The following is a 15,409-nucleotide window of genomic DNA, read 5'->3' as shown; positions in this document are numbered from 1 at the left end:
CAGAAAGTGGGTGGTGGCCCAGTTCTTGGAAATGCCTGCCCCTTCCCCAAAATAGAATGGACTAACTGTGAAAGTGCTGTACGCAGTATGCCAGCAAATTTGGAAAACTCAGCAGTGGCCACAGGACTGGAAAAAGTCAGTTTTCATTCCAATCCCAAAGAAAGGCAATGCCAAAGAATGCTCAAACTACCGCACAATTGCACTCATCTCGCACGCTAGTAAAGTAATGCTCAAAATTCTCCAAGCCAGGCTTCAGCAATATGTGAACCGTGAACTTCCTGAAGTTCAAGCTGGTTTTAGAAAAGGCAGAGGAAACAGAGATCAAATTGCCAATATCCGCTGGATCATGGAAAAAGCAAGAGAGTTCCAGAAAAACATCTATTTCTGCTTTGTTGACTATGCCAAAGCCTTTGACTGTGTGGATCACAATAAACTGTGGAAAATTCTGAAAGAGATGGGAATATCAGACCACCTGACCTGCCTCTTGAGAAATCTGTATGCAGGTCAGGAAGCAACAGTTAGAACTGGACGTGGAACAACAGACTGGTTCCAAATAGGAAAAGGAGTTCGTCAAGGCTGTATATTGTCACCCTGTTTATTTAACTTCAATGCAGAGTACATCATGAGAAACGCTGGGCTGGAAGAAGCACAAGCTGGAATCCAGATTGCCAGGAGAAATGTCAATAACCTCAGATATGCAGATGACACCACCCTTATGGCAGAAAGTAAAGAGGAACTAAGAAGCCTCTTGATAAAGGTGAAAGTGGAGAGTGAAAAAGTTGGCTTAAAGCTCAATATTCAGAAAACGAAGATCATGGCATCCGGTCCCATCACTTCATGCGAAATAGATGGGGAATATATTAATATATAATAGTGGAATATATAATTAATATATAATAGTGGAACCAGTGTCAGAGTTTATTTTTCTGGGCTCCAAAATCACTGCAGATGGTGACTGCAGCCATGAAATTAAAAGACACTTACTCCTTGGAAGGAAAGTTAAGACCAACCTAGATAGCATATTCAAAAGCAGAGACATTACTTTGCCAACAAAGGTCCGTCTAGTCAAGGCTATGGTTTTTCCTGTGGTCATGTGTGGATGTGAGAGTTGGACTGTGAAGAAGGCTGAGCGCCGAAGAATTGATGCTTTTGAACTGTGGTGTTGGAGAAGACTCTTGAGAGTCCCTTGGACTGCAAGGAGATCCAACCAGTCCATTCTAAAGGAGATCAGCCTTGGGATTTCTTTGGAAGGAATGATGCTAAAGCTGAAACTCCAGTACTTTGGCCACCTCATGCGAAGAATTGACTCATTGGAAAAGACTCTGATGCTGGGAGGGATTGGGGGCAGGAGGAGAAGGGGATGACAGAGGATGAGATGGCTGGATGGCATCACTGACTCGATGGACTTGAGTCTGAGTGAACTCCAGGAGTTGGTGATGGACAGGGAGGCCTGGCGTGCTGCGTTTCGTGGGGTTGCAAAGAGTCGGACACAACTGAGTGACTGATCTCTCTCTCTCTGATCTCTCCCCAAAATAATTGGAATAATCTTCCTACTACTGCCTATGAATTTACCCAAACCATTAAAAACTAACCATCCCGTATTTCAGGGCCTCTCAGCTTCTGAGATGGCCCCACTCTGTGGAGTGTGTGTCTCCCTAAATAAACCTGCTTTCCCATTTAGGTCTTAGGGCAGAGCCTGACTGCTTGCATCCTTCACAAGTGTTCTGTGTTAATAAATCTACTTCTTGCCTATAGCTTTGCTTCTTGCTGAATTCCTTCTGTGCTGATACTAAAGAACCTGAGCTTCATTAAGTCTTGAGACCAGGTGTGCGACTTCAGCAGGGAAACTGGGTTCAAGTCCCATCTGCAATGTAATTGGGTTTGAGTCACAGTCTGAGATGTGGGGTTTCACCTAGAAGAGGATCAGTTGTTTATTTTGACTGTGGAGTCATGAAGTGTTTAGTTTGGACATTCTTACGTTGAATTGCTGAGGCTCTCCAAATGGAGATGTATGTGTTGCTAGTATATATCTATATATGGGCCTGGAGTTCAGAGAGAGGGGACTGAGCTGCTGATAGAAGTTATTAGCATTTGTAGATAGTAATTGAAGTTAATGGGAGTGGATGAGGCCACCCAGAAGGAGAATGCTGTACTGATAAAGATTTTCAAAGGCGGGTGGGAAAGACTTGTATCAGGGTAGAAGGGACTGTCATTACTGTATTTGAAAAACCATAATCAATCAGTATTTGCTATTTGAATATATATTGTTTGAAACTAGTTTCCTTTTTTTTTTCCTTCTGAAAATAAAAATCTTAGAAAATAAAACCCAATAAAATCTTGATAAGAGGTTTTCAGTTCTGTGGGGGGGTCAGAGTATTTTTCCCGTTGTAACATGTTTGCATTTCAAGGGGCCTGAGGGCAAGTGAGATTTTTAAATCAGAAGAAATGGGTTTAAAAGCAAATGAGACTGGGGAGAAAAAGGATGTGAGCGTGAGAAGCACAAAGGACCTGAGAAGAAGATTACCAGTGAGGCCAGTTAAATGTTTTAAAATATTATGAGTGCTTGAGAAATGAGGATCAGAAGCTGGATTTGGAGAATGGCTCTGTTATGGGAGAGAAAGAACTGAACTGAAAAGTATGTAAGTGGTTACAGTAAGGGGGCTCAAGAGGTTAGGATGAGTCCCTGAGTTCTGACTTGGACCATTCAGTGAGATTGGGAGTATCTGTTAAAGAGCACGTTTGAGCAGGAGTGGAGGGGTAGTGAGAGTTTAGAAAAAGTTGTATTTGAGGAATCACTGAGGCATCTGGGTGGTAGCAGTCCTATTGGCCATATGGGTTTTAGTCTGAGGAGAATGGACTTGGCACGTTATTCCAACTATTGAAAGTAACTAATAAAAACGTAATGCTTTCTCTTTAGGATATATTTGTTAATCTCATATTCTCTCTGATGGTGCAGTACATTTCTTCAGTGTAGACGAATGATGTATTAGAATGTTATTAAGCTTTTTGAATGTTTAAATAAATCCACTTACTGATTGTTTTTATTTTACCTCCCCTCCCCAGGTGCAAATAGAGAAACAGAAAACAAACCCATTTTGTTGGTGATTTACTACTGTCCCTATGGAAGCCATGCTAGTCCATTTTCACCATAGGATTTTATAAATTTTCAGTGATTGGATTTGCATAGGGCTCTATGGAAGTCTGACTCCTGGTTTTCACTGGTACTCTGTTTTAATAGTTTAATCATTTAAATATTATCATCACCCCCCTGAGGAAAAAGAGACGTTTTGTTTTTGGCAGATCCAGAGAATGATACAGTGAGAGAAGGTACTTATTTATTGACTAAAACTACAGTTTTGGATTATTTGTGGATTTATCCCTGTCATTTTTCTTTTAACTCATAATAGCCCTAGAAGACCAAGAATCTCCTTTATATTAAAAATGAATTATTTGTTTAGTTGTTCAGTAATATTACAAGAGGAGCTGTTTAAATACTTTTTATTTCAACCAATATAGAAACTGTCACTTGGAAAGTACAGAGATTGGCAGTTAATTCTCTAGTTGTGGTGTCAGTTTTCCTGCATAGCATCTTCTCCTGTGCATAAAAGTAAATTAGTTGCCTGTCATTTGAATTGGAATGTGGCTGGCTGATAATGAACTCCAGTTGGGGTGGTGTGGAAAGTTCCCATGTACAGGCACTAGTTGGATGATCTCTTCCTCCCTCTCCCTCACAAAGATGGACTAAGTACTGGTAAATGACTTGTGAACGTGGTGTTACTGGAGATAACATAACTCTGGATACATACTGCTGCTGCTGCTAAGTCTCTTCAGTCGTGTCCGACTCTGTGCGACCCCATAGACGGCAGCCCACCAGGCTCCTCCATCCGTGGGATTCTCCAGGCAAGAGTACTGGAGTGGGGTGCTACTATGCCAGAATTATTTTTAGGATTTTATGGTATTTATTTTTTAAACCCAAGAGAATCAAGAAGTGTTTCCAAGGTAGACTGGAAGATTATTAGTAAATGGATCATGACCGTGTGTACAGGGTTATTATTCCCAACTGCCTGGGAAACTGGTGTAGCCATTTTATCTTACTGTGGAACTGATTCTTTCATTTGAGTTGTGAATTTCACATACCTTAGATTCTTATTCCTTATCTCTTGGGTTTTATTTTGCCTTAATTCTTTTCTTATAATTCTTAGTTCTGTGGGAGTCTTGTGAAGTGAAATTTGGGTGAATAGTGTTAATCATCTTGCTTGGATTTGCCAGCTGAAAACTCTTGACTTCAGTTTATGCTATGCATTACAGAGAGGATACTGTGGTTTTTTCCATGTATGATAAGTAGTTTGTGGATTAGTCTGTCTGTTGCTTGAGTATCGTTTTCCTGAGCCACTGCTCACAGAGAGTATGAAGCCCGCTTGGAAAGATACAGTGAGCGCATCTGGACGTGTAAGAGTACCGGGAGCAGTCAGCTCACGCACAAGGAGGCCTGGGAGGAGGAGCAGGAGGTTGCTGAACTGTAAGTAGGAGAAGCACTGCCCTTCTAACGCTGTCTTCACATGATGAGGAAAAGGGGACTGTTAACCACAAAACCGTATTTGTATTTAAGTTTATGGGGCGTAAATTGGAATGCATTGTATTGATGTACTGGTGTCTTGCCTCTTGTCATTTTGTGAGTAACACAGTATGTGGGATATACAGTTGTGCGTACACTTAACTTAGGTATGTACCAGGCTTTTGAATATTCTTGCTGTATACTTTTCCCTTATAAATACTCTGGGAATGTGGTTCTAAGCAAAGGAAGCTGATATAATCTAGAAGTAATACAGAGGCAGCGAATTAGCAAAGGATTTTCTGTATTTTGTGGTCATTTGAAATTTAAGACAGTATTTATAGCAGCTATTGAAAATAAATACACAGTTTGAAGATAGTTTACCTGAGTGGGATGGTTAAATGAGGTATCTTAAAAAATTCTGTGTGTGTTCAAAGGGTGTATTTGGGTATCCTTTCAAAGAAAATACTCAGAATTTAGACAACAGATGCTTGCAAAAATAAGTAGGAACTAGGGATGATAAAACACTACTTTTTTTTTGAAAATGAAATATAGTTGATATGCAGTTTTATATGTTTCAGGTGTACAGTATGGGGATTCATAATTTTTTATTTTTTTAATTTTATTATTTGGCTGCTCTGGGTCTTAGTTGTAGCATGTGGGATCTAGCTCCCTGACCAGGGATCGAACCTGGGCCCCCTGCACTGGGAGCTCAGAGTCTTAGCCACTGGACCACCAGGGAAGTCCCTGATTCATAATTTTTAAAGATTATGCTCTGTGTAGAGAAAGCGCAAAGTAGCCAAGGTGGTGGTAGTCAGGCTCTCTCGCTCTCACCCCACGGTTTGTAAATACATGGTTCTGTAACAGCTGAGAGTAATACTTACAGCACTGCGCATGCGCATCACGATGGGTCCCTGCTTGGGCACAGGCCACTTTGTTCTGTAAACGTATATAAGCTCCACGTGAAAAGCCCTTGCAGCTTCATTATGGCCACGTCCACTAGGTCAGAACGGCTGCCTCACGGCTGCTGTGCCAACCCGGAGAAAATAAACATGTCTGTGGTTCCTATGGTTCCGTAAGTTTTCTTCCAGCTTCCCTCATCACACCTTGCCTACCACGGGTTCAGCGAACAGTGAGATACAGTGAGACAACTATTTATAGTTATTATAGAGAAACAATACCCTTTTGGAAATTCAGAGTAAAAACGTTTTCTGTGGACTTCTCATTGACTTCTCTTAATAGTATATAAACAGAGAGCATACAGTTTAGTAATGAATACCATTCTGCTCTTTTGCCTGTGTAACAGAGCACTATCTTCACTTGAGACCTGGGCTCTAGTAATGGCTCCATCACTGATTAATAATTAGTCAAGTCTGTTAACCTGGTGCCTGTTTCTTTGCTTGGGTCACTGACGTTGTTCCGTTTTGAATTAGCGTTATTTATGTTTATACCTTTTTAGTGTACTAGACTCCGGGTTGGCCTGCCTTTTCTGTAAAGTGCCAGTTAATATATTTTAGGGTTTGTGGGCCATATGGTCTCTGTCTCAACTATTCAACTTTGATGTTGTACAGTGAAAAGAGCTATTGATAATACCATAAATGAATGGGAGTGACTAGGTGCCAATAAAATTTTATTTACCAAAAAAAGTACTGGTAGCAGGGTGGAGTTGGCTCATAGGCTGTTGCTGACACCTATAGTAGCCTGTAAACTAGAGGGCAGGTGTCATGTTTGATTTATGCTAAAATTCATCACAGTGCCTAGGCACAATCGTTTGTACTGTAAAAACATGTACAATTTGCTGTTTACAAAATAAAGATAATGCTACCTTCTGGATGTGTTTTTGGGTGTATAAAAGTTCTCTTCGAATGACAGATGATAACCATTAACCTATAGCAAATAAAGAAAATAAAGAGTAGTAAGGGGGAGATCAGTTATTGTTGCTTGTAATATGATGATGTACCTGGATAACCCAAAGACAATCAGGTGGACAGCTGTTAGGAACAGATCAGAGAATTGATGAAAATAAATTGCTCTCCTTCACACAAAGAAATAAAGTACAGTGGGAATTCAGAGGTTAGCAAGACTAACTTAGAGTTGCTGGGGAAAACTCCACGAGATTTAGTGAAGAAGGTGACACTTGAAGGATAGTCTGTGCCTGGCTGCAGAGGACAGGGTGAGGTGTTTATATTTACTTCTATGAATAATCTTTGTATTTTCCAGTGCCTTGCCTGTATGTGCTAAAGGACTTTTTCAGTTGACCCGAATAACTCTCTGGATAGTCTTTTCCGCATTTTCTTGGAAACTGATGACTTGTTTGTTTAGTTTGAAGGAGGAGTTCCCTGCCTGGTATGAGAAACTTGTCCTGGAAATGGTTCACCATAACACAGCCTCCTTAGAGAAGCTAGTGGATACTGCTTGGTTGGAGATCATGACCAAATACGCAGTGGGAGAAGAGTGTGACTTTGAGGTGAGCGCCTGTTTTTACTTATTTTTTTAATGTGATTTGATTCACTAACCAGATGACAACATTATTTCTTTGTGAGTAATATTGAAGTCCCCTTTACGTAATAGTATCAAATATATTTTTAAACATTTAAGTATTTTAATCACTAAGTTTTAGAACTATGTAAAAGACTCAGCTATTTTTAGTCCAAATCTATGGAATCTAAGGCAAAAGATTTCCATTTCCCTACAACAGTGGTTGAGTTGACTTCTTTCTGTATAAGTTTGTTTAATTTTCCAGCCCATTACTAGAGGATAACTATCACTGAAGTAAATAGGTAGGGTGACTATTACTATTACTAAAGGGTTTACTAAAGTCATAGGTAAACTATTTACATAACACTAAAGCAATCCCTACATAGTCCTTTGAAAGTTTAAAATAAGATTCATTTGTTGAAGTTCTATATGTACTGGATACTGGGCTGGTTGCTTTATATAATATCTTATAGAATCTGCACAGAAAGGCTGAGGCGGTAAACAGGCTTAGATGTTTAAATAGCTTGTTCAGGTTGATACAGTGTACTAGTATGTAATGAAATAGCTGACTGACAGTGGCCAGGACTTCTCAAAGTTTAGCCTAAATAAAATTACTTTGAGGGTTTATGAATATGCATTCTTGGGCCCTGTCCCCTGAGACTTTACATGGAGGATCTAGGGTAGGACCTGAGAGTTGGCAGTTCTAACACCTCCAGGATGTGATGATATGAACACCTGGGGGACAGCCGTTTTGGGCAGCATCAGCTTAACCAGTGAAGACAGTTGATTATCTCACATAATAAGTCTTAGAAGCGGGCAATTCCAAGTTTGGTGTAGAGGCTGTCCTTGTGCCTTTCTGTTCTGTTCTTGGTGTGTTTGGTTTTGTCCTTATTTTCGTTGCCTCTTGATTGTAAAATTGTGACTACTCAGAGCAAGCAAATGCTTGTCTAAGCATAGTAAGAAAATCTTTATCAGAAGCATATTCTTCCCCATTCCCTTTTATCTTTACATGTTATTGACTATACCATGGCTTACATAACCATCTTCAGCCACAAGGGGGCTAAGAAAGTGAATACTCCCTTTTTTTTTTCTGCCTTTTTTTGAAGCCTCAGAAGGAGGGAGAAAAGGAGGAGGGTGATGGCTTAGGTTAACCCAGCAGTAGCCAGTAAGTCCTTGTCTGGTTCCAAAGTTCTTGTTCTTTCCTCAGTTTACTTTGACTCCCTGTATCTCCCAGCTACTTTTTATATTTGTAATGTCTGTGGAATCATCATTGGGTTTTAATCACACACTTTATATCATTCAGTGTTCTGGCAGGAAACAGATGGTATTATTCAAATGGTGTAATTGAATTGAGTTTGAAAAAGAAACTTCAGATCACAGTCTGATCTAAGTCAAGGAAAACCAACAAGGAAAGGTTAAGTACCTCATGGCAGTCAATAGTGGAGAGGCTTTACTGCTTCTAAACTCCAAGTAAATGAGGGGAAGGGAAGGTTACTGGAACTAGGAGAGAATGATGTAATTGTAGAAAAGTGCTTTGGTATAGCGAGAAGCAGTCAGCCTGCTGAGGCTGATAGTCAGGAGATGCCAGTGTCACCCTGGTGTCAGCTTTCTTTCACCCTGTGATTTTCTGCTTATGCTCCCCATGGGTTGAACTCCTCAAAACCTAGGGAGAAAGGAGCCCTTTGATATAGTTCATTAAGATCAGCCTGTTTAAGCACAGAGCAAGGTCGAGAAGACTGAGATGGACTTGGAGTGGTGAAAGGAAAATACTGCAAGGTGGAGGAGGAGGAGTTCCAGAAGAGGGAGAGAGGTGTGTCTGTGAACGTATGAGAAGACGTTTATATTCATCAGGAATCCAGAAAGTCAAATGGAAACCACAGTGAGATCATTTTATACACATCTGATTAGTGAATAAAGAAAAGTTAAAATAATGCCAAGTTTTGACAAGACTGTGGAGCTGCTCATCCATTGCTAACTATTTCGGTAACTGCTTTGGCATTATTGAATACAATATGCCCTTTGACTAGGGTTTTTATTCTTGAGTATTTTCTCTTTTAGTAACTGATAATGTTGAGCACCTTTTCTGCTTGTTGTTACCTTTTATTTGTGTTTCCTTTGGTGAAATGTCTGTTCAAATCTTCCTCCATTTTAAAATTAAAATTTAATTTAAATTGGATTATTTTCTTGTTTTTAAGTTGTGAGACTTATTTGTATTTTCTGGATACAAATCCTTTGCTATATATATGCTTTTTTTGTTCCAATCTAGGACTTGTATTTTGATTTACTTAACAGTGTCTTTAGAAGAGCAGACATTTTTAGTTTTGATGAAACTAAATAGAAAATATGTAACCATATCTATGCTGCTGCTACTGCTGCTAAATCGCTTCAGTTGTGTCCGACTCTGTGCGAACCTATAGACAGCAGCCCACCAGGCTCTGCTGTCCCTGGGATTTTCCAGGCAAGAACACTGGAGTGGGTTGCCATTTCCTTCTCCAATGCATGAAAGTGAAAAGTGAAAGTGAAGTCGCTCAGTCATGTCCGACTCTTCGCGACCCCATGGACTGCAGCCTACCAGGTTCCTCCGTCCATGGGATTTTCCAGGCAAGAGTACTGGAGTGGGTTGCCATTGCCTTCTCCAACCATATCTATAATTGTATGTAACATAAATGTTCTAAGGTGAAAGTTGCTGAGTCGTGTCCAACTCTTTGCAACCCAGTGGGCTGTAGACCACCAGGCTCCTCCATCCGTGGGATTTTCCAGGCAGGAATACTGAAGTGGGTGGCCATTTCCTTCTCCAGAGATAAATATTTTAAAGCTTCAATTAAAAGATAGAGATTGTCAGATTGGATAAAAAATTTCAGAGTGATTGTAATGCAAAGAATCTAGCCAGAACAACTTTGAAAAAGAACAGCAAAAGTAGAATCCTGATGCTCTCTGGTTTTGAACCTTATTAAGATGGTATAATTTGGTATAATTATAGGCAGATATATCAGTGGGACAGAACAGCATCCAGAAATAGACACATATGCACACGCATGCGTGCGTGGGCACACACACATACAGTCTGCTGAGTTTTGATAGAGGTGGAAAGGTAATTAAAGTGAAGAAAAGATAGTCTTCAATAAATGGTTCTGGAATAATTGGATATCCGTATGTAATTTATTTTTTTAGAAAATGGAAATTCTTGAACTTTATTTACACGTATCAGGTTTGTATAGTAGTTACGGTTTGGCCTTAATACGTTGGTACATGAATTATGAACTAGATGGTGATCATTTTATTTTTTTAAGATGTCCTATTTCAAACTAGAGGTCTGGGAAATAAGGTTGGAAAAAAAATCACTGTACTTGGCTCCTTTAGAGTTTTTGTGTACTTTTTTGGTCAGGTGATGTGGAATGCGTATCACCGTTACCTTTAGGTTTATAGTTCTTAATTATTATCTTTGACTCTCTCCTATCTTTTCTTATAGGTTGGGAAGGAAAAAATGCTCAAAGTGAGGATTGTTAAGATTCATCCTTTGGAGAAAGTAGATGAAGAAGCCACTGAGAAGAAATCTGATGGCTCCTGTGACTCTCCCTCAAGCGACAAAGAGAATTCTAGCCAAATTGCTCAGGACCATCAGAAGAAGGAGGCAGTTGGGAAAGAAGAAGAAGGAAGGAGAGAGAGTATTAGTATGTATGATACTGTCTTTCCTCATTGAGCTATGCTACTCTGTTTATTTTATTATGCACAAATCTTTTTTGAGTTCTCTAGCAACTCAGTTTGTAATTGAATTTTGTTGTTAGATAGACGTGCTTTTGTTTGTTTATGCTTTGGAAAACATACCTATACTGTCACTCAGGATTTAAATCTCCTTTCACAATTAAGGGATTTGGAAGTCATTTCCTCTAGTTGCTTAGAAATCTGTGTGCACATATCAAGCTACTCAAGATGGGAAAGAAGGTTTGCCTTCTTTTTCTCTTTAAGTTGGAATTATCTGTATAGGCTTGGAAGTGGGGTGATCTGAGTAGGAGGGATAAATTCTAATCCCTGTTTCTTCTTCACATTGCAAGCCAGTGCAATGGTTTTGAGGTACTTCCTTTTGTCTGTTATCTGTAACTCACATTCCTTCTCAGATGGGAACTGCCAGAATTCTGAAGCACTATGGTGTCTAAAAGTAGGGACCTGGAGACCTAACATAATGTTTTGAAAGTTGAAGAATTGAGACATTACACATTGGGAAAATTATTTATCCTCTGAGGTTTTCCTCCCCCCTTTTAAAAAAATCTGTGTCAGTTAGGAATTTAACTGGAATAGATTTCTTCTATATATGAGTACTGACAGGGTTTGAGTATGTTGAGCTTCTTCCTCTTGACTGTCAGAGGATCACATTTTACCTCATTATGTAACTTATGAAGTTTGAATTAGAGCATTTTATTAGAGCATATGCTGTATGCTTCCATTCTGTTTTGTGTCTCCTTATGTTTTGGGCGTGTGCAGATGGTTTTAAAGGGGTGTCCTTTTCTTGTCCCAAGGAAACTTCTGAGACTGTTGTAATGAGTCCACCTCAGTTGTTGATGCTTCAATTTTTTCACTCTGTATTATTAATGCTGATATCAGTGTTTTTCAGTTTCTCTTTTCCTTCTTTTTGATACTGAAGTTTTATTTACATACCCAAGACTTGAGGTTGAAAAGTGTTTTGGTTAAGTGTTGACTGATGATACGTCCTCTAACACTACTAGAATCAGATCATTGAAAGGGACTTCCCTGATGGTCCAATGGTTAGGACTCTGTGCTTCCACCACAGGAGGCAGTGGTTTGATCCCTGATCGGGGGAACTGAGATCCCTCCAAGCTAGGCCAAAAATAAAAGATCACAGAATCAGATCATCAGAATACCACTAATGTGTTACAGCTGTTAGCTTTATTCCTTAAGCATTGTGTACTTAGGAACTCCTAGTTTTAGACTTTGGCTTCTTTTTTAGGATGTTACATGCCTTAGTTTAGGTTTCAGTTTTGGGATATAATGTTATTGCTAGTCTTTGGAAAGAATGGTAGGCGGGCTCAGTTCAGTTCAGTCGCTTGGTCGTGTCTGACTCTTTGCGACCCCATGGACTGCAGCATGCCAGGCCTCCCTGTCCATCGCCAACTCCCGGAGTTTACCCAAACTCATGTCCATTGAGTCGGTGATGCCATCCAGCCATCTCATCCTGTCGTCCCCTTCTCCTCCTGCCCTCAATCTTTCGCAGCATCAGGGTCTTTTCAGATGAGTCAGTTCTTCACATCAGGTGGCCGAAGTAGGCGGGCCAAAGAATGTTACAATGTACTCTGAATGTTTTGCATTTCCACAGAAATATGATAGACAAATTCCAGTATTCAAAATGTTTTCTTACAAGGTAGTCTTCCTTCTACTTTATGGGGGGAAATGTATTAGGCAGGAACTTTTCAGCTTTGTATTCTTAACCTCACTGTTACGAATTTCTGTGTTCCTCTATCAGAAAAGAACTGTCCTTCCTCTTGGTCACAATACCTGCTCTGAATTCCATTCCTTCCTGCTTTCTCAGGATTGGGTTAACTTTATTATTCTGCACTGCAGTGCTCTTGAATGGTTATTCTCAACTTATAAATGAAGTCCCATTTCCCAAAAGCAAAACGTCCTTTTCCTGGACCCTGTTCTCTTTCTGACTGACTCACTCAAGCCAAAGTTCTTGAGAGTGTTGTCGCCGCTTTTGGACCATGAGTTTATCCTCACGTGTTAATTAACTCGTGCTTCTTTACTCCTGAAACTGTCCCTAGTCGGGTTTTAGGTGACCCCTGACGGCCAGATCCACTGCTTGCTTCTTAGTGTGCTTTATTTACTTTCATATTTTACACTGCTGGTCACTCTCATTTTTAGTTTATTTAATATCAGGGTCTCCTCTTTCTCCCACCATTTTTCTGTTTGCTTCCTCTCCCCACTGCTGTCCTTTAGATTTTGTTTGTTTTCATATGATTTTGTTCTGTCTCCTTTTCATTTTTCAACACATCTGCTTGGTTTCTAAGGCAGAACACTGGGAAGCCTTTAGCATCTCCCACATCTAGTTGGTTTCCAGGTCTGTCGTCTCAGCTGATTGCTTCACCATTCCTGATACATAAATTCAGATGTTTACGATTATATCTTCTGATTTCCTGTCTTCAGTCTCACCTTCCCATTTTATTCATTTTCTGACTGCTGAAAGTGTCTTTTTCCTCTTCTTAATTTTTCACATTAGTTCTCTTTCCAAAATGTACATCTGGTTAGTTAGATCAAAAATCCTTTGTTTCCCTATGCCCGTAAGACAAATTCCAATCTATTTAAGTGTTGTGCAAGGTTCATTATAATTTATAAACCTCTACTTACCTCTTTAGGCTAATTTCTTTTTTTTTGGCCATACTAGGTGGCATGTGGGATCTTAGCTTCCTGACCAGGGATTGAACCTGTGCCCCCTGGAATCTTAACCACTGGACCACCAGGGAAGTCCTGTAATCTGATTTGTTTAAAAAAAATTATAATGTAGATCATATTCACTCGTATCTCATTATTTGTAGTCTCTGAACAGGTCATGTTCTTTCTAGGTCTTCTCTGCCTATCTTCCAGGCTAAATTCATACTTCTCTCTTTTTGAGTATTTTTCTCCCTGTAGTAATTTCCTATACCAACCTCTATTATAGTATTTTCCTCCTTGTAATTATTACTGACTTCTCCCATAGACTTTAGCTAGTTGAGGTAAAGGCTTTACAGTTTATGTTTGGGTCCCATCACTCGGTGCCTGGTTGCAGAGTACGTGTTTGGTAAAGTTATTGTTAATGAATGAATGGGCAGAATTAAAAGAATTACTTTTTTTTTCCACTAATTTTCTGTTTATTTGACTAGATGACAGAGCACGCAGATCTCCACGAAAACTTCCTACTTCATTAAAAAAAGGAGAGAGGAAATGGGCTCCTCCAAAGTTTCTGCCCCACAAGTACGATGTGAAGCTGCAGGATGAGGACAAGGTTAGTGGCGCTTTGTATTGAGCCTCTTACACAGAGTGAATGCTGTGTGAGGAAGGGCCCAAGAGCTAGTTTGCTCATAGATGTGCTGTGTGAATGAATTTGTTTCTACAACAAATTCTGAGTGGTTTTCTGGTCTTCGTAATTATGACTTTAAGTTAAATTGAATTTTCTTTCCTAGGAGAGCACATGCTTTTTCCTTTCTAATAGGAATTATTAGAGTGTAAGAGTAATTTGCGTTTGAGCTTCAAAGTCAGTTGTCTGAAAAAAATAATAATCTGTTTCCAGTGGTTTTGGACTTCTGAGGAAATAGCTCTTCCCAATTAAAAGTAGAGCTATTTGTAATAAAATAAGCTCAAAAACTGAGTTAACTCTAACCAGTGCTTTTACAAGGAATCTGTGGAGCTAATCATCTAAAATGGTAAATACCGTTTAAGTAACTTAGTACTATGTAGTACTGATGCTGAGATGTTCAATTTCCATATTTTTACATGCCCAGAATCAGGATGTATCCTTTTTTTTTTAATGGAAGTATAGTTGATTTACAGTGTTGTGTTAGTTTCTGGTGTACAGCAGAGTGATTCAGTTACACATATATATATGTATATTCTTTTTCATTGTAGTTTATTAAAAGATACTTAATACAATTTCCTGTGCTATACATTAGGACTTTACCTATTTTATATATAGCCGTTTGTATCTTTTGGAATCAGGATGTATCTTAATATCAGTTGGCAATAATTTTTTTCTTTGTGGTGCATAATGTGTCTTTCTTTCATTAATAACATCTTAGATTTCATGAAACATGGCATGTGGCTTTCAGGTACTGGTATTTCTGTACATATAAAATCTTATTAGAAAGTTTTGGGGCAGCTAGGTGTGGAAGGCAGCTATACACTGGTTTTTTTAATAGAAGAAGGAGCTGAGGCCTGAGAAAGCCTCTTTTAGAGTGTTGTTTCTTTTCCCCACGTCAAAAAGTTGACAAGTCTTATTTCATTTTGAATCGTTTGTTTTATAGATAGTGATCTGAAGACTTAATTGCATTATCAGGATTTCTTTATATTTTAAAATTGGGTGTTAAATACAATTTATTTTACTAAATGTTTTATGTCCCATTCAGCAAGGTGGGTTGTTAAAACATTGCTAGCAAGTCTCAATCACTTCCCTAATTAACGTTTGTTTTCTGATTAATGATTGTAAATAGTTTGGTTTACATGTAGTAAGTATGGTTTACTGTGAAATATGGTTTTATAGAAAAATAGAAAATACAAATAAGAAAAAAGATATCTCTGATCCCATACTTAGAGATGATCATTGGTGAATATAGATGTGGTTAATGGGTGGTTAGTCTTTAAATGACTCTCAAAAATGGGACTATTCTGTATATAATA

The 15,409-nt window shown here is 39.1% G+C and overlaps 1 protein-coding gene and 1 long non-coding RNA gene across 4 annotated transcripts in view; both read left to right on the top strand.

Annotated features, from left to right (window-relative positions):
• The window catches only part of BAZ1B (bromodomain adjacent to zinc finger domain 1B), a 56,305-nt gene that overhangs the window by 6,598 nt on the left and 34,298 nt on the right, over nt 1-15,409 (top strand). The window contains exons 2-5 of one of the 2 annotated variants that reach the window (XM_086374524.1): nt 4,403-4,519; nt 6,875-7,019; nt 10,500-10,701; nt 13,900-14,021. In XM_086374524.1, coding sequence (XP_086230650.1) covers nt 4,403-4,519; nt 6,875-7,019; nt 10,500-10,701; nt 13,900-14,021 — 586 coding nt within the window. Of the gene's footprint in view, nt 1-4,402; nt 4,520-5,497; nt 5,628-6,874; nt 7,020-10,499; nt 10,702-13,899; nt 14,022-15,409 lie in introns of those variants that run through there. The other variant, XM_086374525.1, reaches the window with a different exon arrangement.
• Nucleotides 1,874-3,096, top strand: LOC147344974 (uncharacterized). 2 transcript variants are annotated; one of them, XR_015154424.1, is made up of 2 exons: nt 1,874-2,009; nt 3,064-3,096. It is a non-coding gene; the product is annotated as an uncharacterized LOC147344974 (long non-coding RNA). The 2 variants fall into 2 exon arrangements; XR_015154425.1 differs by lacking the exon at nt 1,874-2,009 and adding an exon at nt 2,498-2,635.

Source organism: Bos grunniens, chromosome 25, assembly GCF_055505025.1.
Source record: "Bos grunniens cultivar Pamir isolate PY7600 chromosome 25, Bosgru_T2T1.0, whole genome shotgun sequence".
In the NCBI taxonomy this organism is placed as follows: domain Eukaryota; kingdom Metazoa; phylum Chordata; class Mammalia; order Artiodactyla; family Bovidae; genus Bos; species Bos grunniens.
The sequence above is the reverse complement of the archived record's forward strand: the minus strand, read 5'-3'. Positions and strand labels throughout refer to the sequence as shown.